Source organism: Meles meles, chromosome 12 (assembly GCF_922984935.1).
Source record: "Meles meles chromosome 12, mMelMel3.1 paternal haplotype, whole genome shotgun sequence".
Taxonomy (NCBI): domain Eukaryota; kingdom Metazoa; phylum Chordata; class Mammalia; order Carnivora; family Mustelidae; genus Meles; species Meles meles.
Genome location: NC_060077.1, coordinates 12,962,094 through 12,984,510, shown reverse-complemented (window position 1 = coordinate 12,984,510; position 22,417 = coordinate 12,962,094). Strand labels below are relative to the sequence as shown.

At 35.6% G+C, this 22,417-nt stretch overlaps 1 protein-coding gene across 3 annotated transcripts in view; it reads left to right on the top strand.

Annotated features, from left to right (window-relative positions):
• Window positions 1-22,417, top strand: part of IFT81 (intraflagellar transport 81) — a 90,992-nt gene that overhangs the window by 15,279 nt on the left and 53,296 nt on the right. For all 3 annotated transcript variants that reach the window (XM_046025969.1, XM_046025970.1, XM_046025968.1), the window contains exons 9-11: window positions 2,764-2,927; window positions 4,226-4,321; window positions 11,715-11,861. In XM_046025969.1, the coding sequence (XP_045881925.1) occupies window positions 2,764-2,927; window positions 4,226-4,321; window positions 11,715-11,861 (407 nt within the window). The remainder of the gene's footprint in view (window positions 1-2,763; window positions 2,928-4,225; window positions 4,322-11,714; window positions 11,862-22,417) is intronic.

Here is a 22,417-nt window from a genome sequence, read left to right as displayed (position 1 = left end):
TGCTAAATTATACACAACAGGCCTTCAGTAAATAGTCTGTTAAGTAGTTAGGAGGTAGGAGTAGAGACCAAATCCCTGGATAGGAACAGAATGATCATTTCCACAGACAGGAGGGGAGTTAAAGTAAGAAAAAAATGGCTGAAAGCATAAAAATAAGATATTACGTGTGCAATATATGCTCTTTGGGGGTGGACAGGGTGTGGGGAGCAGCAAGTAAAGGAGTTCTTGCTTTGTTGCTATCTTTCTGGAAGACAGTCTTAAAGGTTGTATTCAGCAGCTGGGAAAAGAGTAGATGAAATATGTTTAATTGCTCCAGGTATTTCCTTTAAGAAGGTCTATCTAAACTTTTTAATGAAAAATGACTTATGGAAAGTTTCCATTTATTTAAATAAAAATTATTTTTAGGGGCGCCTGGGTGGCTCAGTGGATTAAGCCGCTGCCTTCGGCTCAGGTCATGATCTCAGGGTCCTGGGATCGAGCCCCGCATCGGGCTCTCTGCTCCGCAGGGAGCCTGCTTCCTCCTCTCTCTCTGCCTGCCTCTCTGCCTGCCTCTCTGCCTACCTCTCTGCCTACTTGTGATCTCTCTCTCTGTCAAATAAATAAATAAAAAAAAATCTTTAAAAAAAAAAAATTATTTTTAGTGTAGGAATGTGCTTTGTATTTTTTCAGAGTAACAGCCATATTATAAAACACTCATGGAAGTTAATTCATCTTTATACTCTATGCTTCCATGAGATTTATTATATAAAAGAAGCTACTCATTAAACTATAGTAAGGCCAGTGAGATGTTTCCAGAGGGTTTTTAATCAAAAGTTTGCTGCGATCTTAGTAATCTTATATTTAATTTCATCAGGATTTTGAAAGATAATTTTTAAAAGCTACATAGAACATGTGACTACTTTACAAGGTCTTAAGTTAAAACTTTTTTAAGAGAAGATTTTAAAATGTAAGAGAAACCCTGTTTTTACATTTTTTAACATTTGTACTGGGTAAAATGGACATATAATAAACAGCATGTCTTTGAGGTGTAACACCTGATAAATTTTTACATAATGTACAGACTGGTAAAGCCATCAGCCTTAATCAAGATAATAAATGCATCCATCACCCCCAAATATTTTCTTGTGTCCTTTGTGATAGCTCGTTTTTGCCCTTTTCTGTCCCTCTTTCTATTCCCAGGCAACCACTGATCTTTTTGTCACTATAGATGAATTTGTATTTTCTGAAATTTGAATCTCTCTTATTTTTTTAAGATTTATATTTCTTTATTAGAGAGAGAACGTGAGAGTATGAGGGGTGAGAGCGAGAAGGAGAGAAGCAGACTCCCTGCTAAGGGAGAAGCCTGATCATGGGCTTGATCTCATCACCCTGAGATCATGACCTGAGCCCAAATCGAGTCAAATGCTTAACCCAATGAGCAACCCAGGTGTCCCAAATCTTTCTTTTATCTAGGGAAAATAACATTTAAGACTTTTAAATCTTTAAAAACATTTAAGTTTGATTCTTTACATCTCTGATTACATGTAAAGAACTTAAAAGATGGAAGAACTAGGCACCTAATAGCCAAAGAAGCCAGGATATAGATTTAATTGGAAACCACATGAATGACTGCCTAATTATAGTCTGAGTCATTAAACACATTCTCTTCCCTCCCTTTCCCCAGTCCCTAAAAAAGGGGGGAAATTGTGGGGATGAATAGAAAACTTGTGATTTTGCCATTAATAAATTTTTACATGTTAATATATGGTTAGCACAACAGAACTAAAAATAATGTTAAGGCTTTGGGCCAAACTTATTATGCAATCTACCTACGTAGATTACATGAACCGGAAATCCAGTGTTTTAAAAAGTCAAGGCAGGATTTGTAAATGTGTAATGGAAAGATCTGAAATAAACTTTTTAAAGCTCTTTAGGCTGAGAATTTATAACAAAACCATTATTCACCGAAAATCTGTGTGTATATATTTATGTACTCTACCAAAATAAGAAAACTTATTAAATATTTAAAGTATAATTTAAGTTACCACTTACCATAAGCTAATATTTTACAATATCAAAACTACCAAACACGGAAAGCCAAAAATGTTTATGAATGTAGATAATTCCTTTTCTTTTTTTTTTGCATTTTAATTTGTATTTTAGTAATGTTTTCATTGGTTTGAAACTGACAAAGTATGATGTATTACCATTTATGAAGTAGTAGAATAGAAATATAAATTGCACCAGAAGTATTATGAAAGGAGGAGAGTAAATGGCCACTTACAGAAGAAGGAATCTGGGTGAAATTTCATTTGTTTTGCCATTTGTGTTATGGACTGCTTAAATACTTTGAAGGCAAAATATGACCCAAAAGAGAGCTTGCTCTGCAGATGTTATTTTTGTTTATTGCGAAGTATAAAAAGAATTAAGTAGTAATTTGGAAAGATCATAATATTACTTTTTCTATAATTATGTTAATGTCATTCTGTGTAAATTGTCCTCTGTTATCATTCTAATTAACATCAAATGATTTCAATGGTCGGGGCTCCTGGCTGGCTTGGTCAGAGGGATTGTGTGACTCTTGATCTTGGGGTTGTGAGTTTGAGCCCCATGTTGGGTGTAGAAGTTACTTTTTAAAAATTGGGAAAAAATTTCAATGGTTAATTTTTAATTATATAGATTGCTTTTGATACATATGCCTATTATTCAGGTCTTTGATTTTAAAGTGTACAAAGTATCACTATACCAACTCTCTTGGGCTGAATATTTATTTTATTTTTAAAGGTTTAATGAAGAGGCTAGAGGAGGAGATAAAATTTAATTCTTATATGGTTACTGAAAAATTTCCTAAAGAATTAGAAAGCAAGAAAAAAGAATTGCATTTTTTACAAAAAGTGGTTTCAGAGCCTGCCATGGGCCAGTCTGATCTTCTTGAGCTTGAATCTAAAGTAAGTGACAATCATCTTCTTTTTATAGCTCCCAATTTTATCTCATCCCCAGTCCTGTGAAAATTATATGAACTGCTTTCTGTAGTGTCCTACTCTTGACTCAAGTTAACCTGTGCTGAGTTGACAGCTTTATGAGTTCTTTTGAGCAATTGTAGTTTGTAATGCTGTTACTTAAATCCACATGATGTTATACTTAGTCAACTGATTAGGAAACTAAGTAACTTGAATATGTAAATTAAAGTGTTTGACTAATAGGTTTATGTATTCATAATATAATCATTTAGATGGTAAATTTTAAAATATTTTGCATAAATCATTAATTTTTATTTCCAACAATAATAATATAGCAATTTTATATTTAAAGCTAAAATACTTGTATTATCGTTTTATGCTTGCTTTTGAATTACTGAACTTTTTGGTAATGCTTACTGAAACCTGGTTTTATGTTATAACATTTTTGTTCCACAGAAATAAAGCACCAATCAGGTGTGTATTCTTAAAAAATAACAAATATGACAATTAATTTGATGATTTTGATTTGCTAATCCTTTAATGTGCTTAATAGCCACAATAATTACATAATTCTAACTACTTTATTCTTTTAATTTGCATATAGAAATTACATGTCCAAGTGTGATTTGGCTCAAATTTAATGTCATGGAATTAAAGGGAGAACTCTAGTCGTTTCAAAGGATAGATATACTGAAAGCCAGGGAGGTTTTGTTTTTTTTTTTTTTAATTACTTGAGGGACTGTATGCTTCTGTTGGCTTTATTCACTTCTATGTTATTACCTTTGATAAAGGAGTAATGAGTAGCATAAATGACAACTATCATCAAATCACAGATCACAGAAAGGTTTTTAGATGTCATCATATCAACTCTCAGTTGGGTTCATGAATTCCTTCAACTAAATCCCTGGGGAATGTTAGTCTGGATTTGCTTTATCACTTGCAGTGACTTGAAAGTCACAAGTTAGGTAAGGAGTAATTTCAGATTTGTAGAAATTGTCTTTCTGACAATAATGTATAAATATTTCACGTAGAATTTTTTAGTATAATTTAAACATGAATGGCTATATAAGTCATCAAAATGTGTAAATATATATCATGAACTATGAAATGTAAATTGTTTCTAAAAATAATCATAACAACCCACTTATAACATTAATGAACCTGTTCCTTCCATGAAATCACTGATGATAAGAACAGTAAATTCAAAGCTTGGTTTGGCCAAATGTCCCTTAGTTTGTGTAATCATAGGAAGAGTTTTAACTTTCTTTATTTTCATACTGTTTTAGATAAATGAAATAAACGCACAGATCAATCAGCTGATTGAAAAGAAAATGATGAGAAATGAGCCAATTGAAGGCAAACTCTCACTATATAGGCAACAGGTGAGACCACTGTTTTGTCCCTCATATTTAGATCTTTTATCTTTTGGTGAACATCTTTGTAAAAATCCCAGGCTGTGTTGTAGATAGTCTTAGAGTAAGAAGGAAGTAAAGAATAAATGTTTTTCTGTTATTGCTAATCTCCAGATTATAACAAAAAATTTGTGGAAAAGCCACAAAACATGCATGTTCAAGTTTGAAATTCAATATACCTGATCATGTTTAGTTTCCTTACCGTCTGCCAGCTGTGGTAATAGAGCTCTTTGTGTTTTTATCTTGGGTGTGAAACTTGATTTTTTTAAATGAAAGCTTACCTTAAGTGGTATAAAATCAAAATATTTATAATCTTTAATGAATTAAAGGCAATATGCCTTTTCAGGTTTAAAGTTAGTTTGCAAGTATAGAATAAGTTAAATTTTAGTGCCTAGGCATTTATCATTTTAACCACAACTATAAGTTGTGAGGGTATAAATGTTGTTCTGTATTTCTAGACAAACGCTTCAAATGAAAGCCATAGATTATCTGAAAACAACCCAGTCAGGAGTTTAGTGTGATGAGCATTCTGTAACCTCACAAAATATTGAGCTACATAACAAAGCATTTTTCACAGATGCTAAATTTTCTTTTTTAGGTGCTAAAATTTTTAAAAATCTTATACTGGAGAATTTAAACTGTATACAAAGGTAGAGAAAATAGTTCAGTAAACCCTGTGTCCCAGACTATAACAATCATGGCCATTCTTGTTTCACTATACCCCCAGACCAATAATAATAATCTAGTTATTTTAAAGCAAATCTTAGACTTATATCATTTCATCTATAAATATTTCAGAATGTACGTCTAAAAAATAAAGGCTTAAAAATATTAACAGCATACCACATCTGAAAAATGTCATAATTCCTTGATATTGGCAAATATCTAGTGTTCATATTTCCTGGATTTTCTTTCTTCCTTCCTGCCTTCCTTTGTTCCTACCTTTTCTTCCTTCTTTTGTTGCTTTGTTTTAATTAGGATACTTACAGGATTCATACACTGCATTTCATTGATATGTTTAAGTATCTTTTAATTTGTAGCTTCTCTTTGCCGCTTATTTATTTAATAATTTTCTTGCAGTTAATTTATTTGAAGAAACTTGTTTATCCTTTAATAGTGTCCTGTTGATACCATTGATTCCTTCTTTGTTTATTAGCTGGATTGCCTCTATAAAAGAAACCTCTCAACAACAATTTGATTAAACTGAACTATAGTTAATTTAGGAAAGACAAGCTATCAGTTTTCAAAAAGAATTGGTTTCCTCCAAGTCATTTTCATTCTCCATCAATTAAGATAGTTTTTCATTTTATAGTTGCTTATTTACTTAATGTCATTATGAATCATTGATGTAATTATATTTGGTAAGTTTAAGACATTTTCCTTAATGATGCTCAAATTGTCCCATTTTTGGCCACTATGAGGCTTTTCAAGTAACTTCTGATTCCTTTTTTAAGATTCTATTTGTCAGGCACCTGGGTGGCTCAGTGGGTTAAAGCCTCTGCCTTCAGCTTAGATCATGATCTCAGGGTCCTGGGATCGAGCCCCCGCATCGGGCTCTCTGCTTGGTGGGGAGCCTGCTTCCCCGTCCGTCTCTCTGCCCACCTCTCTGTCTACTTGTGATCTCTGTCAAAAAAAAAAAAGATTCTATTTGTCTTTTGATAATGTCTTTGCTTTCTGGTATGATTAAGATATTTCTGTGTTTATTTTTTATATTTCCTATCCTAGGCTTGGAATTAGACTTTCTTCTATGAGTCTGATTTGCTTTAGTAGGAAATAATATTTAGAGACTGAAATCTGGGTATTAGGACTTCCCATTGCTCCTGGGTGGTCATTATTTTTAGGTCTTTTTAGTGGACAAAGTTAAGAGGTAGTTTTTTCTTCCTTCCTAATGTATACCATGAGTTCATACTTACCCTCCCAAGTCAGATTCAAGGCTTCTGGGCTTCTTCTTAGCCTTATCAGTCTCATATCTTTCTCCTTATCCCACATGGGAAATTCTGGTTCTCAGTAACATGAACATAATTTAATCCATTATTTGCTTTTTTAGAAAATTTTTATTTATTTATTTGACAGACAGAGATCACAAGTAGGCAGAGAGACAGGCAGAGAGAGAGGAAGGGAAGCAGGCTCCTGGCCAAGCAGAGAGCCCAATGCGGGCTCGATCACCAGACCCTGGGATCATGACCTGAGCCAAAGGTAGAGGCTTTAACCCACTGAGCCATCCAGGCGCCCCTCCATTATTTGCTTAATCCACACTTTACACACAATGTTTCAAATAAAAGCAATAATATTGCCACCAAAAATATGATTGCTGCTGAAAATTATTCTTCAGTTTGGTTTGTCCTTAGGATATATCCCACTAGGGATAGACAAATTACTGTTTTAAAGTCACTTAGAATAGTTCTTCTATATGGTTATGCCATAAATTAAACTGGATACATATGTATGTTTATTTTTAGAGATTAGTTTTTAAGAGATTAGAGATTATTATTATTATTTATTTTTTTATTTTATTAATTATGAATTAAGAGATTAGTTTTAAAGCTTTATTTATTTTAGAGAGAGAGAACCCACACATGAGTAGGGAGGGGCAGAGGGAGAGGGAGACAGAGAATCCTCAAGGAGATTCGCCACTGAGTAAAGAGCCCAATGCAGGGCTCCGTCCCAGGACCCCAAGATAAAACCTGAGCTGAAATCCAGAGCTGGCCAATTAACCAACTGAGCCACCCAGGCACCCCTAGGGATTACTTTTTTGGGGAATAATTTGTTTTATAATTATTTAAAATATTTACATGATTCCAAGTCAAATCTAAAAAACAAGAAATATTCAAAGAAATTTCTAGCATCTACTCTGATGCTATCCACCATAATCTTTCCTTCCCTTATAGGTAATTTTTAAAAAATTATATACTTTATTATTCCATTAAAAATAATAGTATATATACATAGACTCATATAACTTGCTTCTTAGAGAAGGAAAAGCATATTATACACACTTTTATTTTCCATGCTTTTAAAAAAAATTTTTTTTTAAGATTTTATTTACTTATTTGGCAGAGAGAGAGAGAGGGAGAGAGCAAGCATAAGCAGGGGAGTAGCAGGCAGGAAAGAAGTGGGCTCCCTTCTGAGCAAGGAGCCCGATGTGGGTGGGGCTTGATCCCAGGACCCTGGGATTATGACCTGAGCTGAAGGCAGATGCTTACCCAACTGAACCACTCAGGCACCCCACTTTTCAAAATTCTTAATGAAATATGCTGGTGAATAGTAAAATAATCTTTATTCCTTTTTTTTTTTTTACAACTTTATTGAGGTTCAATTCACATACTATACAATTCACCTATGTAAAATGCATAATTCAGTAACTTTTAGTATATTTAGAGTTGTGGAACCATCACTACATCAATTTTATCAGCTCAAAAAGAAGCCCTTTACCCATTAGCAGTCACTTCCCATTTCCTTCCAAACCCTTAGCCCTAGGCAACCAAGCTGTCTCTATAGGATTGCCTATCATGGACACTTCATACAGATGGAATCATACAATATGTGGTCCTTTGTGCCAGCGTCTTTCACTTAGCATAGTTCTTAAAGTTCACCCATGTTGTAGTGTGAGTCAGTACTACATTCTTTTTGTTATTGAATAATATTCCATTGTATGGATAGATCACATCTTGTTTATCCATTCATCAGTTGAGGGGTGTTTGGGTTATTTCTACTTTTTGACTCTTACAAATAATGCTGCTATGAACATTTTTATGTGAGTGTTTGTGTGAAAATATGTTTTCTCTTGAGTATATTCCTAGGAGTGGAATTGCTGTTTCATTTGATAATCCTGTATTTGACATTTTGAGGAAATGTCAGACTCTTCCCAAACCAGTCTCACCAACTGTGTAGGAAGGTTTTGATTTCTCCACATCCTCGCCAACACTTCTTGTTATCTGTTGGTTTTTTGTCTTCTTCTTCTTCTTCTTCTTTTTTTTTTTTTTACTATAGCCGTCGTAGTTGGTATGCTTATTCCTGTTCACAGTCCCCACTGAGTGGTTATACCACATTCATGCAGACAATCACAGACATTTGGGTTGTTGTCATTCTTTTGCTATTACAAATCATGCTTCAATAAGGAGCTTTTTGTTTATGTCTTTGTGTATTTTTGCCAGTGTTACTTTCAGGATGTAGTCCCAGAGTTGAGATTGTTCCATCAAAGGGTAAATGCATAGGTACATTTGGTAGATATTGCCAAATTCCTCTCCATAGAGGTTATAGCATTTCGTGTTCCCATCTGCAGTGTAGGAGAGTGCCTGTTCCCTTGCTGCCTCCCTGTAGAGTATGTTGTTGAACTTTTAGAGTTTTACCATCCTTGTAGATGAGAAATCATATCCTGTGATAGTTTTAATTTTTGCTTATATTATTGTAAACAAGGTTGAGTATCTTCTCACTTGAGTAACAGTCTTCTTAATTTCTTTTTCTGTGAATTATCTGTCATGTCTATATCCTCATTTTTCTCGAGAGTCATTGGCCTTTTTTTCTTTATATATTAGAAATTATTACCTTTGGGGCACCTGGGCAGCTCAGTCTGTTAAGCATCGGACTCTTGATCTCATCTCAGGTCTTGATCTCAGGGTCGTGAGTTCAAGCCCCATGTTGGGCTTTGTGTTGGATGTGGAACCTACTTTAGAAAAAAAGAAGAAGAAGAAAAGAAATATTTACTCTTTGTCTGGCTTATAATTCTAACATTTTCCCCCAGTTTGGTATTTGCCTTTTTACTTTTGTTTTTTGTTTAAAGATTTTATTTATTTGACAGAGAGCACAAGTAGGCAGAGCAGTAGGCAGAGGGAGAGGGAGAAGCAGGCTCTTCACTGAGCAGGGAGCACGATGTGGGACTCGATCCCAGGACCCTGGGATTATGACTTGAGCCGAAGGCAGCCACTTAACCTACTGAACCACCCAGGCGCCCTGCCTTCTTAACTTTGTTTACAATGTTATGTCACCATGGAAAAGTTCTTTATTTTTATGAAATCAAATTTAATAGTTTTTTTTTTTATTATTTCAGATTTTGAGACATATTTAGAAATACTTTCTCCTCTTGTAAGTTATAGAGAAATTTGCCCAAGTTTTCTTTTTGGACTTCTCTGTTTAATTTTTTTTATTTAAATCTCTGATCTATTTAGAATTTTTTCTAGTTATGCTATTTATTGTATATAGCTATCCAATTATCCAATTGTCCTAATACCAGTTAATAAAAATCCACTTTTTTCCCTATGGATTTGAGATTCTGTTCTAATTTTAAAATGCTATTGGATTTATTTCTGTATTTTCTGTTTTTCCATTGGCTTGTCTGTTCAGGTACTCATATAAACTTATTTACAGAAGCTTTATAATCTAGTTCAAATAACTGATAAAAATGTAGTCACCTTCACCTCCAGTTGCTGTACTTTTTTTTTTTTTTTTAAGATTTTATTTATTTTTTTCACAGAGAGAGAGATCACAAGTAGGCAGAGGCAGGCAGAGAGAGAGGGGGAAGCAGGTTACCTACTGAGCAGAGAGCCTGATGCAGGGCTTGATCACAGGACCCCGAGATCATGACCTGAGCCGAAGGCAGAGGCTTAACCCACTGAACCACCCAGGTGCCCCCAGTTGCTGTATTTTTTTCAGGGTTTTCCTTACAATTCTTTTTTGTACGTTCTTTCAATAAGCTTTCTTATCCACTTGTCCAGCTCTTGAAAAAAATAATTTTTTAATTGTTGGGTTTGTACCTCGGAACTTAGATCTTTATGATATCTGAGTCTTCCCATCTAAGAACATGTTATGTGTCTCCATTTGTTCAAGTTTATTTTTTGGTTTGTTTGAGTGTTTTCCCTCAAAGTTTTGGACTTCTCTTGCTTACATATTTTATTTTTTTTGCTCTTATAATTGAGGGCTTTTCTTTCCTTATGTCTTCTTCCTCATTTGTCTGTAAGTGCTATTGATTTCTTTACTGTAGTTTTCGCATAGATTCTCTTGGGTGTTTTAGGTTTATAATCATATACTATGAAAATTCCAACTTTTCCTGTCAAATTCTTATGCTTCAAATTGCTTTCTCTAGTCTAATGGTATGAGCAAATACCTTTAACACAATATTAAATTATAGTGGAGTTAGTGGGCATTTTTACCTTATTTCAGATTTAGTTTCTCTGTTAAATAAGATCCTGGTTTGGACTGAGTTTTATACTTATTTTTTATCATGTTAAGGAAGTATACCATTGATTCCTCTCTGGTTCTGGTACTCTTATCATTCCTTCTCTCTCTCTCTCTCTCTCTCTCTCTCTCTTTTTTTGTCTGGAATAACTCCTTAGAGAGAAACATTCCTTCATCATCTGTCTTTCATTTTTTAAAAAAGATTTTATTTGACAGAGAGAGATCATAAGTAGGCAGAGAGGCAGGCGGGGGGGGGGAGGGGGGGCAGGGAAGCATGCTCCCCGCCGAGCAGAGAGCCTGAAGCAGGGCTCAATCCCAGGATCCCAGGACCACGACCTGAGCCGAATGCAGAGGCCCCAACCAACTGAGCCACCCAGGGGCCCCTGTGTTTCATTTTTTAAACAGAGAAAATAGACTTGTTTAAAGGGTTTGCATTAGAGATTTCCCCTCCGCTGTCAGATTTGTGTCAAGAAAATATTTGTACTATTTCACTTAAGAGGACAGTTTGGCTAATGTTTTTCTTAAACTAGTACAGCCATGGTTCATTTAAGGAAATCCCCCAAGAGTTGCTTAGTAATATAAAGTGCTGCATTCATGGTTAAGAGCAGCCATCTGGACTGTGTAAACATTTGCTTAATTCTGATGAGTCACATGTTTGATTTTAAATCTGCACTTTATTTATTAGAATGCCCCAAATATAATCGATGTTTTAACATTTCATTTTCAAAGTATGTATATTGATTTAGGTAAGATAATCTGTGTTGTAGTTTTGAGAATAAAACATTCTTGTTTTCTTTCAGTGAAATGGAACCTACCATGCAGAAAAATAAAACACTTAAAGAAAGCTTCTATTTATATACCTAGAAAGTATCTTCATTAACATTTGAGTGTTATTTGACAATATTTTAATATTTTTATTACTAATGTATTTTGTTTCTCTGCTGATATAGCCTATATTTTCAGGGCTTTCATCTTCCAAATGTTTTGGAGTTGATATTTAGTATACATTGCATATTCATATTAAACAGATAACTGGTAATGATAGGTAGTAGGGCAAACGGTATTGGTTAGGAGAAGCCAACCTTGATATTGAAAATTTAGCTTGATAAAATCTAAAAAATTGATAATTTCACAAGATAATAGAAAGTTGATAGTGTGTTTAATTTTATATTCATTTTTAATGCTCAATTAGGCATCCATCATTTCTCGTAAAAAAGAAGCCAAAGCTGAGGAACTTCAGGAAGCAAAGGAGAAGTTAGCCAACCTAGAGAGAGAGGTGTCAGTGAAGACAAATCAGACCCGTGAATTTGATGGCACCGAAGTTTTGAAGGGAGATGAAGTAAGTTGAGGTGTCTAATGGGACAAGGATATGAGTATTGTTTTTGTTTGAAAACATTCATGTTTTTTACTTTTTTGGCTTGAATATCAGTAATGGAAAGTTAATTTTATAAAACCTATTATTTAAAACTGAAAAGTCTTTGCAATAATGTTAAGATATTCTTGCTTAGAATGACATAGATCTTAGTGATTTTGTGAGATAATGTTCCAGATTTTTACTTTTTAATTAACCAGACTTATATTGGATTTATTAATTATAAATATTAAGTTATAAAAGTAAAGTAAAGTGAGTAGGAACTAACAGATAAGACAAAAATTCTTATTCATTGATAAGCATTCCAGAAAGGGCTGAGAAAACTGAGAATCACTAAGTTACTTTGCCACTGAGACTGGCACCATTTAAATGACTTCATTGTAGATGTTTGTAAATTTTAAAAATACAACTCTATTTTGTGTTGCTATATACTTTAATTTTTGAACAATGTTTTAACAGCTGTTATTTCATTTATCCTTCTGTCAGAGTGGTGAGATTAGTGGGGCAAGTAACATTGTCATTTATATATGTGGCTGAACTTAAGCACCAAAAATATAATCCCCCATCTCATTTTCATAAAATTAGCTCAAGAAAGAATGAATAAATGAAGCAAAATATCTTGTCTTTAGCACAGTGCTTTTTTTTTAAGTGAATCAATTGATAGGTGTTATTTTAATTCCTAATCGTTGCCTGTATTTTACCACTTCTTATAGCTCATTTATTTTATATTAGCTACTTAGATACTAGGCCTCAGCAAAAGCGACTTCAAAAAGCTGCTCACATTCAGACTTCATTTTTGGCTTTGAATAGTTACCAAATTCATACTGTTACAAAATTGGCAGTGGACCTTCACTGGCCACACACAAGTGAGTTGTTCCCACGGTACCACTTTTCTCTGTGGTGTTTCTGATTGTTGCCTCCCAGTATGTTGTTAGCTTTCTGCAAAGTAGTAGATTTCAGCAGTAAGCACATGACTGAAAAATTTCTTTGGCTTTTAACATCCTCTTCCAGATTGCTTTAGGAGATGGGAATATTTTAAATGTTACTTGGAAGCCAACAGGGTGTGCTTCATGACATCCTTACAATCTGGGGTGGGTGGGTAGAGGTTAATTATGCAGTAATTTTGTTTTATAAGAGACCATGCTACCTCCTACCATTTTTGTCTTTTCTTAAGAAAATGCTGCCCAGTTGACCAGAAATACTAATTACCGTGGCCACATTTGGCATGAGTAGTGCTTATAAATTCAGCATTAGATACTCCTTCTATTGCAAATGTGAGGGGAAAGAACATAGTGCCATCCTATTGGGTTTTAGTTTTGATCAATTATAGTGAATAGAAGTGTCTGATGACAGAAAAAAGCATACTTTTTTTTTTAAGGGGAAAGAGATAACTTTGGCAATGATAAGGTCAACTTGGTTTTTAAACAATATCTGGTCAGAAACTAGAACAAACCAAGTAAATCATTTACTTGATTTTACCAGTTTTTAAGCAGTTACCTAAAAGAACAGAAGGTATTGGGGAACATTAAGCATAATTTTGTAAAGAACAAATCTTGGTAGACCAGTTTTATTTTCTACTTTGATGAAGTGATAGACCATATGGACAAAAGGGAGAAAGTTTGTTATACTTAAAATTATATAATATAGCTGGACTTCAGTGAGGTTTCATTTGGTATCACATGGTAATCACCAAAAAATCATGTTTTTTGCCACCCATCTGTTAACACAGTTGGTGAGAGGGTATCGAGTAGTAGCATGGCATTTAGAAAGAATAACTATACCAGGAGGCACAGATAGGAGAATGAGGAAGAGGGGGGCTAACATTAATTGAGAACTTTTTATACAAGGCTCTGTGCTAGATGCTTTTCAAACACTTCTTTACTTCTTATATTCTTGTTATTGTTATTTACATTTTACAGTTGAGTGAAGCTCAAGATTATAGATGCACTTATAGGTAAGAAGTGGCCAACCTGGGATCCAGGTCTTTCTCACATGTTCCTCTTTGACCTTGAGCAAATTACTTTTCCATCTATAAAATGGGATGATTGCTCTTCACTGTCATTATGAGGAACACACAAAATAATGGATGTCAAAGCTTGCAAGAAACTGGAAGGCTCAGTCAACATATAACATCTGGCATCTGAAAGTCACCATTCCTATGAGTCTCATGTTACTACATGTGGAGAAGGTGGTATAGTGGAATGGTTAAGGGCATGGGCTCTAGAATTTGGTTGTTTGAGTGCAAACCCTGGCTTTGTCATCTTACCAGATGGCTAACCGTGGGCAGCTTCCGTAACCTCTTTGTACTCAGCTGTAAAATGTGACTATTATCACTGTATATTTCTTAGAATTATTATTGTACAGATTAAATGAGTTAAAACCTGAGAAGTGCATAGAATAGCACGAGCACATGCTGAGTGTTCAGTAGTTGTTAGCTCTTGATATTTTTATATTTTTGTCAGTCACTTGAATGAAGAATTTGAAAGCTAGAATATAGTTTACAGCTTAAAACTTGAAATTAGTATTTCCTACAATGGGTGTAATTCAGTAGAAGTAAATATGAAATGGGTTTTTTTTTAATGGATAAATAATTTGCACAGACACAGAATGCGATAACGCTAATGAGAGTCATTTTAGCTGCTATTCACTGAGCAGCTACTGTGTGCTCCATCTTTAAAAACATATCCTTGATGATGGTTATACGATGATGTGAATACACTTAATGCCACAGAACTGTACACTTAAAAATGGTTGAAAGGGTAAATTTTATACTTTGTGTGTTTAAGCACAATAAAACACACATGCAATATATCCTGATTCAGCCTCTAAAAAACACCTGTGAGGTAAAAATGATCTCCATATCATGATTGGGGAAATAGGCTTAGAGAAATTTAGGTAACTTGCCTAAAGTCACACAGTTATTGAGTTGCCGAGTAAGGATTTGAACTCAGGTCTGACAGTCACTAACTGTTAGCTTGCTAGAAGCTGTATGACAGCCATTTGTTTGGATGTAAACCTTCGTTCCTTGATTATCCATATGTGGTTATTTGATTAGTCTTTTCTTGGAAAAATTTAGGAATGTGACTGTGTTAATAAGGATAAATGTGACAAATGCTATACATATAGTAATTTATATTCCTTTGTTGTTTTCTTTTTAGAGGTCAGCTAGCAGTTTTTAAAGTTGGGTATTGAAGTATGCATTTTGATGCTTCCTACTACCGTTACAGTTAATATTCCAGATGTTACATTTCGTCTGAGAATTTTAGCTCTTCTGTTTGCAGATGACAAGTGCTACAGGCATTTGTTCCTCCCTAGACTTTTTCATTAGTATTCCCTGGATGTTTCTTATTAATAAAAGATGAAGTGTCTAAAAATGCTCTTCTTTTTCATTATACTTTGGTTATCACTTGAACATTTCATTTTCATTGTATTGCCTTGCTTAATTACAGCAGTAGGACAGGAATGTGTTTATCTCTTATTGTGCCAGATTTCTGACATGGGTAGGAATTTCTTGAACTGTTGAAATTATCTTCTCAGTGGTAAAGGTTTTCTTACCAGTCTAGTCTATCTTGATTTCTTTCTCTTCACACAGTATTTGGTAGGTGATAAGAAGGTTAAATTTAGAGACTCTAGGCTCCTAACATAACTAAAAATTGATGATAATGAATGTCTTTTATATCTTGAGGTTTTTTTAGATTGGATTTTAGTATGCAATAAGTATAAGGATGCTTGGGTGGCTTAGTCAGTTAAGCTACTGAGCCTTTGGCTCAGGTCATGATCCCAGGGTCTTGGAATCGAGCCCAGGATTGAGCCCCGCATTGGGCTTCCTCCTCGGGGGGAGCCTACTTCTCCCTCGCCCTCTGCTGCTCCCCCTGCTTGTTCTCTCTCTCTCTCTCTCTCTCTCTGTCAGATTAATTAATTAATTAATTAATTAATTAAAAACCCAACTATAGGGGCACCTAGGTGGCTCAATGGGTTGAAGCCTCTGCCTTCAGCTTGGGTCATGATCCCAGGGTCCTGGGATCGAGCCCCGCATCGGGCTCTTTGCTTGTCAGGGAGCCTGCTTCCTCCTCTCTCTCTGCCTGCTTCTCTGCCTGCTTGTGATCTCTCTCTGTCAAATAAATAAATCTTTAAAAAGAAAAAAGAAAAACCCAAGTATAAATCTAGCTGAATCGATATTCTCAAAGAAGTTTGAATGATATTCTCAAAGACTTTTGAATGCTCTCATATGTGAGAGAAGTTACCCAAAAATGCCATGGAGCTTTGTCCTTGATACCAACCTATTTATTATTCTTGTCAATAATTTTAAGATTAATTGTTAATGGTTATTAGGCAGTTACAATGTGCCAGGCAACATCCTAGGCTTATTATATATGTTATCTCATTTATTTCATTGAACAACTCTAAGAGATATTTATGATCATTATTCCTAGTTTTTACAGATTTGGGAACTGAGGCACACAGAGGATTTGGTTAATTTACCCAAGATCACATGGCTAGTAAATAGTAGTATCATGATTTGAATTGAGGTGGTCTCTCTCCAGAACCCTTAATAATTTTCGCATGACAGGAGGTTAGAAGGAATTGTCAGCCTGAGAGAGATGATAGAATTAGGGTTCAAAGTCATCTTGGGAGGCAGGAGCGTTGTGCTGAAACAAACAAAATGCCATTAACAGGATAATGAACACAATGTTGTAGAATTTGAGTTTTGCCTGCCATCTCAACACACCACCCATGAGTAATGCAGCATTAGAAAACAAATTATTATACTCCACTAATACAAATGTAATATCCTATTTATGGTGAAATTATGCCTGGAATACTATTTTACATTTTTATGTTTTAAGAAGGACATAGTCAAGACAGAGTCCAGATGAAGGTGACCAAAATGCATGAAAAGTCTGGCAATTTTCATAGAAAGAATTGATTGAGAACAAAAAAAGGCATAATAGAATTGCATTTAAATTTCGAAGGGATTATGGAGAGGATTGTGTGCATAAAAAAGAGTTTATTAAGGTTCAGACCTGAAACTGCTATTCTTAGAAATCTTGTTTGCGGGGCGCCTGGGTGGCTCAGTGGATTAAGCCGCTGCCTTCGGCTCAGGTCATGATCTCAGGGTCCTGGGATCGAGCCCCGCATCAGGCTCTCTGCTCTGCAGGGAGCCTGCTTCCTCCTCTCTCTCTGCCTGCCTCTCTGCCTACTTGTGATCTCTCTCTCTGTCAAATAAATAAATAAAATCTTTAAAAAAAAAAAAAAGAAATCTTGTTTGCAAAGTTGGCCCTTGGCTAGCATCTAGGAACTTGGAATTTAGAAAGATTCCCACCATTCCCTGAAAAGAATTGCTCACTCTGCCTTAACTGTGTATACAAAGAATTTGGTTTATGTTGAACACCTGCTTTGCTTCTCAGACCTTGGAGTTTTGGTAAGGGCTGGGCAGAGAGTATGCCTCCATGACCAGACCAAATGTCTGGGTGCTGAGTCTCTAATGAACTTACCTGGTTGGCAGCATTTCACACATAGTGTTATAACTCATTGCTGGAGAAATTAAGGGAGAAGACTCTTGGAAGCTTGCCCCTGATTTCCTCTGGATTTCAACCCCTGTGCCTTTTCCCTTTGCTGGTTTTGCTTGTATGTTTTCATTGTAATAAAGCATTGCCAAGAGTATGACTATATGCTGAGTTCTGTGAGTCCTCTTAGCAAATTACTGAACCTAGGGATGGTCTTGGGGACCGTTGACACAGATGGATTATTATGCTTCTTGTTTGTTTGACAGAAGGCAGAATTAGGACCAGTGGTGAGAAAAATGTTTGATTGACTATAAGGAAAAAGTTCTACAACTTAAGCTTTCCTCAGTGGTGAAGCAGGCTGCTTTGGTACAGTAGAGTGCTCCACTGTTTAAAATATGACAGGGGCACCTGGGTGGCTCAGTGGGTTAAAGCCTCCGCCTTTGGCTCAGGTCATGATCCCACGGTCCTGGGATCGAGCCCCGCATTGGGCTCTCTGCTCAGCGGGGAGCCTGCTTCCCCTCCACCCCTGCCTGCCTCTCTGCCTGCTTGTGATCTCTGTCTGTCAAATAAATAGATTTTAAAAAAACTTTTAAAAAATATTATGATAGAAGCTGGATGAGGGACATTTTAGAAGTAATGTGTGCATTTAGTAGAAAAAAAGATTGGACTGGATCAATGTTTTGGAACTTCTTTAATCTTAAAAAAATCTGTTTATACAAGTAATACTTGAATACGTTCTTGTGGTATGAAAATCAAACAACACAGATAAAGTAAAAGTCTTCCTTGACTACCTGCCGAGTCCTTCAGTCCCTTTACCAGAGAGAAACTGCTGCTTCCAGTTTTGTATATCCTTTCAGCCTTTATCTAAAGATAGACCTGGATAATACGTTTTGTGGGTTTTTAAAAATATAGTTTATACTGTGTGTATTGTACAACTTGTTTTTAATAAAATGCCTTGGAGATTTTTCCATGTCAGTAAATGAGGAGGTTAAGAGAATTCTGTAGAGGTTAAAAGAATCAGCTCTGGAGGCAGAACACCTGTGTGCAGAGCTCTGCTCAGCCACCTATCAGCTCCTCAGCCTCAACGTATTACCCAACTGCTCTGTGCCCAGGTTCCTTGTCTATAAAGTGGTGTAACTGCTGTGGAAAACAGTATGACAGTTCTTCAAAAGTCAAACCCAGAATTACCATGTAACTCCAAAATTTCCCTCCTAAGTTAGAATCCTCATATGGTTTTTCTCTTAGGCCTTTCAAAATACAAATTATTGCAGTTATTCTAAGTTATGATAACTTGAATTATTTGGACAGGATTTTAAGTATTAAAATAAGTGACCTTAGTTTTCCATAATTTGGAGTGCTTTTGAAATGTCTGCATAGAATTATCTAACTTTATGCAGGATTCAGTATGAGATGGGACAGAAAAACAGTATTATAGCAAACTATAATAGTTAATGGTTATACATTTGACTCTGAGTTGTTAATAAAAGGTTGCTATAGTCAGTATGATTTTTTTTAAGATTTTATTTATTAATTTGACAGACAGAGATCACAAGTAGAGAGAGAGCGGGGCGGGGGGAGGACTGAGCAGAGAGCCTGATGTGGGGCTCGATCCCAGGACCCTGGGATCATGACCTGAGCCGAAGGCAGAGGCTTAACGCACTGAGCCACCCAGATGCCCCTCAGTATGATATTTTTTTTAAGATAATGTGATGAATTTAAATAAGGAACATGTCTTCCAGAATAATACCCTGTTATTGTTTCCCCAGCTCACCCCATGACCCTGGAATGTACTCCCATAGCACTCTATTCCTGTGTGTTGTAACATTTAACACCCTTAAGATCACTTGTTCAGTTTCTGCTTCCCCTAAGAAAGCAGTAAGCTCCACGGTGGCAGGGGCTTATCTCTTGTTCACCATCATTTACTTAATAGCCGGCACGTAACAGGCACTTAGTAAATGTGTGGAAATCTGAAAGTATGTAATGCAATCTAGGTATATGTACGTTTTTCATCAGAAAAGTGATAATATTAAAAATGTCTTGGCACTTCTTTGTAGGCTTCAGTTGATAGGAAAAATTATTTATATTAACCCTTTGTCTTAACTGTAGTTGTATATTTCATTCTATAAAGTTATTTTTATTTTTTATTTTAAAAAATTTTTATTAACATATAATGTATTATTTGTTTTAGAGGTACAGGTCTGTACCTCTGAATAATATATTATTATAATTCACAGCACTAACCATAGCACATACCCTCCCCAGTGTCCATCACCCAGTAATTTTTTAAAAGATTTTATTTATTTATTAGGGAGAGAGAGAGAGAGGGAGAAGTGTGTGTGGCAGGCAGAGGGAGAAGCAGGCTGAGCAAGGAGCACAATTCGGGACTTGATCCCAGGATGCTGGGATCATGACCTGAGCCAAAGGCAGATGCTTAACTGACTGAGCCACCCAGTTATCTCAGATAAAGTTATTTTTAGATACCTGACCACAAACCTAAATTTGCCGTTTAATCTGTTAGCCTCCGTTAATTCTTTGGTAAGTACAAATTTTGCTATTTCATAGGAGGCAATTTGAGTGTGATGACTATCTCTCTTAATGGAAGAGCAAAGAAGAGAGTCTTTCTCTCTTGTAGTAGTCCCACATAGCTACTGATCTTTCCCATCTTAGTCATCTTGATATCTCTGAATCTCTGCTTTAATTATTTGAAAAAGCAAACAAAAAAATCAGCCCTAATGATGCAGTGCTGGTACCCTTCCTAGAGTTGTCATTCAAATAAATACATGCCTTTGGTTCTAAGCTTTTTTTTTTTTTTTAAGATTTATTTATATATTTTAGAGTGGCTGGGGGAGGGACAGAGGGAGAAAATTTCAAGCAGACTCCCTCCCGAGCGTGAAGCCTTATGCGGGGCTCAATCCCATCACCCATGAGACCACAACCTAATCCGAAACCAAGAGGCAGTCACTCAACTGACTGAACCACCCAAGCGCCCCAGGGTCTGAACTTTTTTATAGCAGCAGATGAACCTCTGGTTAAGGTTCTCTTGGCACTTCATGCATTGAAAGGTCACTCCTGGTTGGTGGTGTATGAGTATAGAGTCTACTGTGTTTAGTTCCCTGACCATTATAAGAGGCTCTCCTGTTTTGCAGTTATGACTGCTTTAAAAATGTGCTTGGTCAAATAGTGTTTATAAGAAGCTTTAGAAAGATCCCACCAATTCATTCTACAGCTACCGATAGAAATCCTAGAGCTAAATTGCAAAGATTATGAAATCTTCTTTAAATACTTCAAAGAGAAGCACAGTGAAGATAAGGGAATCCTGGCAAGGTTTGTTGCAGCTGTCAGATCCCGAAAAATTAGGAATCAAATTTTGACACTTGTAATTGAATCATCCACCCTTCTCAGTGAGCCCAGGCAAACCTGTGATATTTTTAGAACCTTTCAAATCATATTACACTCTTTAGAGTTCATAGCAGGACCCAAGGCCCCTAAAATTTCCCAAGAGATGGAACAAAACAGAATCAAATAAATTTGGCTCAATTCACTGTCATAGAAGCAGTGTATTATGCATGCAATCTAGGTAATGTCACAGTTGCAACCCCAAATTTGAAAACTTTTCATAGCAAAATGTTTTGAGAGTTAACTGCTTGGACAGCAGTTGAAAAATCCATTATCTCTAATATAGTAACAGCTTTGCGGTGGTAATTTGATTTATAATAGAAGCACAGAAACCTTGGATGGTATGATTAACTGTGTTTCACAGATGGATGTTCCTGTGCCGCAAGTTTCATTTAAGACAGATTTCTACCAGCATATATCATATTGCTTATTATAGACTTTTGCAAAAGAATTAGGAATTAACTGCCTACTACCATTTATAGGTAATTATATTGCTTATGCTTGGATTGGTAAAATTTTCTAATTTAATTTTAAATTTTTTAAAAAGATCTACTTACTTGAGAGAGTGCAAATGAGCACAGCGGGGAGGGGCAGAGGCAGAGGGAGGAGAGAATCTCAAGCAGGTCAACTGTGAGTGCAGAGCCCAGCAGGGGGCTTAATCCTTGGAGCCTGAGATCATAAACTGAGCCAAAATCAAGAGTCAGATGCTTAACCAACTGAGCCACCCAAGTGCCCCCAAATTTTCTGACTTAAAGTTAAAAACCTAATACAGGTTGCAAAATATTAGAATAGTATTTGTATGTGTGTCTGTGTTGGCGCTAGTTATGATGGATCATTTGAAAAGACTACTGCTTTGAAACTTTTTTTTTTTTTTTTTTTTGCCTTAGAACAAATATCTGAGGCCAGACTTCAGGGAATCCAAATGATTTATTGGAACATAACATGAAAAGACAGCCTCTTTGGGTTTTCTACAAGTCTGAATTCAGACAGAATAGAAGACACTGACAAATGGATGAAAAAAATCTTGGTCATTGGACATATTCATGCTACTCTTGAACAGTTGGTGTTATCTCATGTGACACCTGACTCTCTTGGGCCTTTTTCTGTAGTTTTCCATGCTTAAAAAATCATTTGATGAAGTAACTGGCAAAAATGTGATTTAATTAAGAAATGGAAAATAGCATGCATATTGGACTAACAGGATTTGAGGACAGAAATACTCACTCTAGTGCAGTTTTTCCAACTTGCTGAAATTTGGTGGGTTGTATTGATTTCTCTATAGGTTTCCTTCCCTGTAAAAGGGAAATAGTGCTTTTTCAAAAGAACAGATTTTTGTAGTTCTTGACAATATAAGTATTTATTTTATGGCCGTTTTGTAAGGTCCTCACAGCTAGTTACTGTAGAAAGAGTTTTCATGTCAGATACTGAGGTGGAAAATTTGCAGCAAGAGCAAAGAGATGCTTATTTCCGCATAAATATCCAGAATGATGCCTGGAAACTAATAATGCTTTTGAGTTCCAGATAAGCTTGAAAAGCATTTGTAAATGGTTACATACTTAAGGAAATAAGCTGCTTGTCCATTTAAAAAGCTAGCCCAGATTTAGATCATTACTAGTAAAG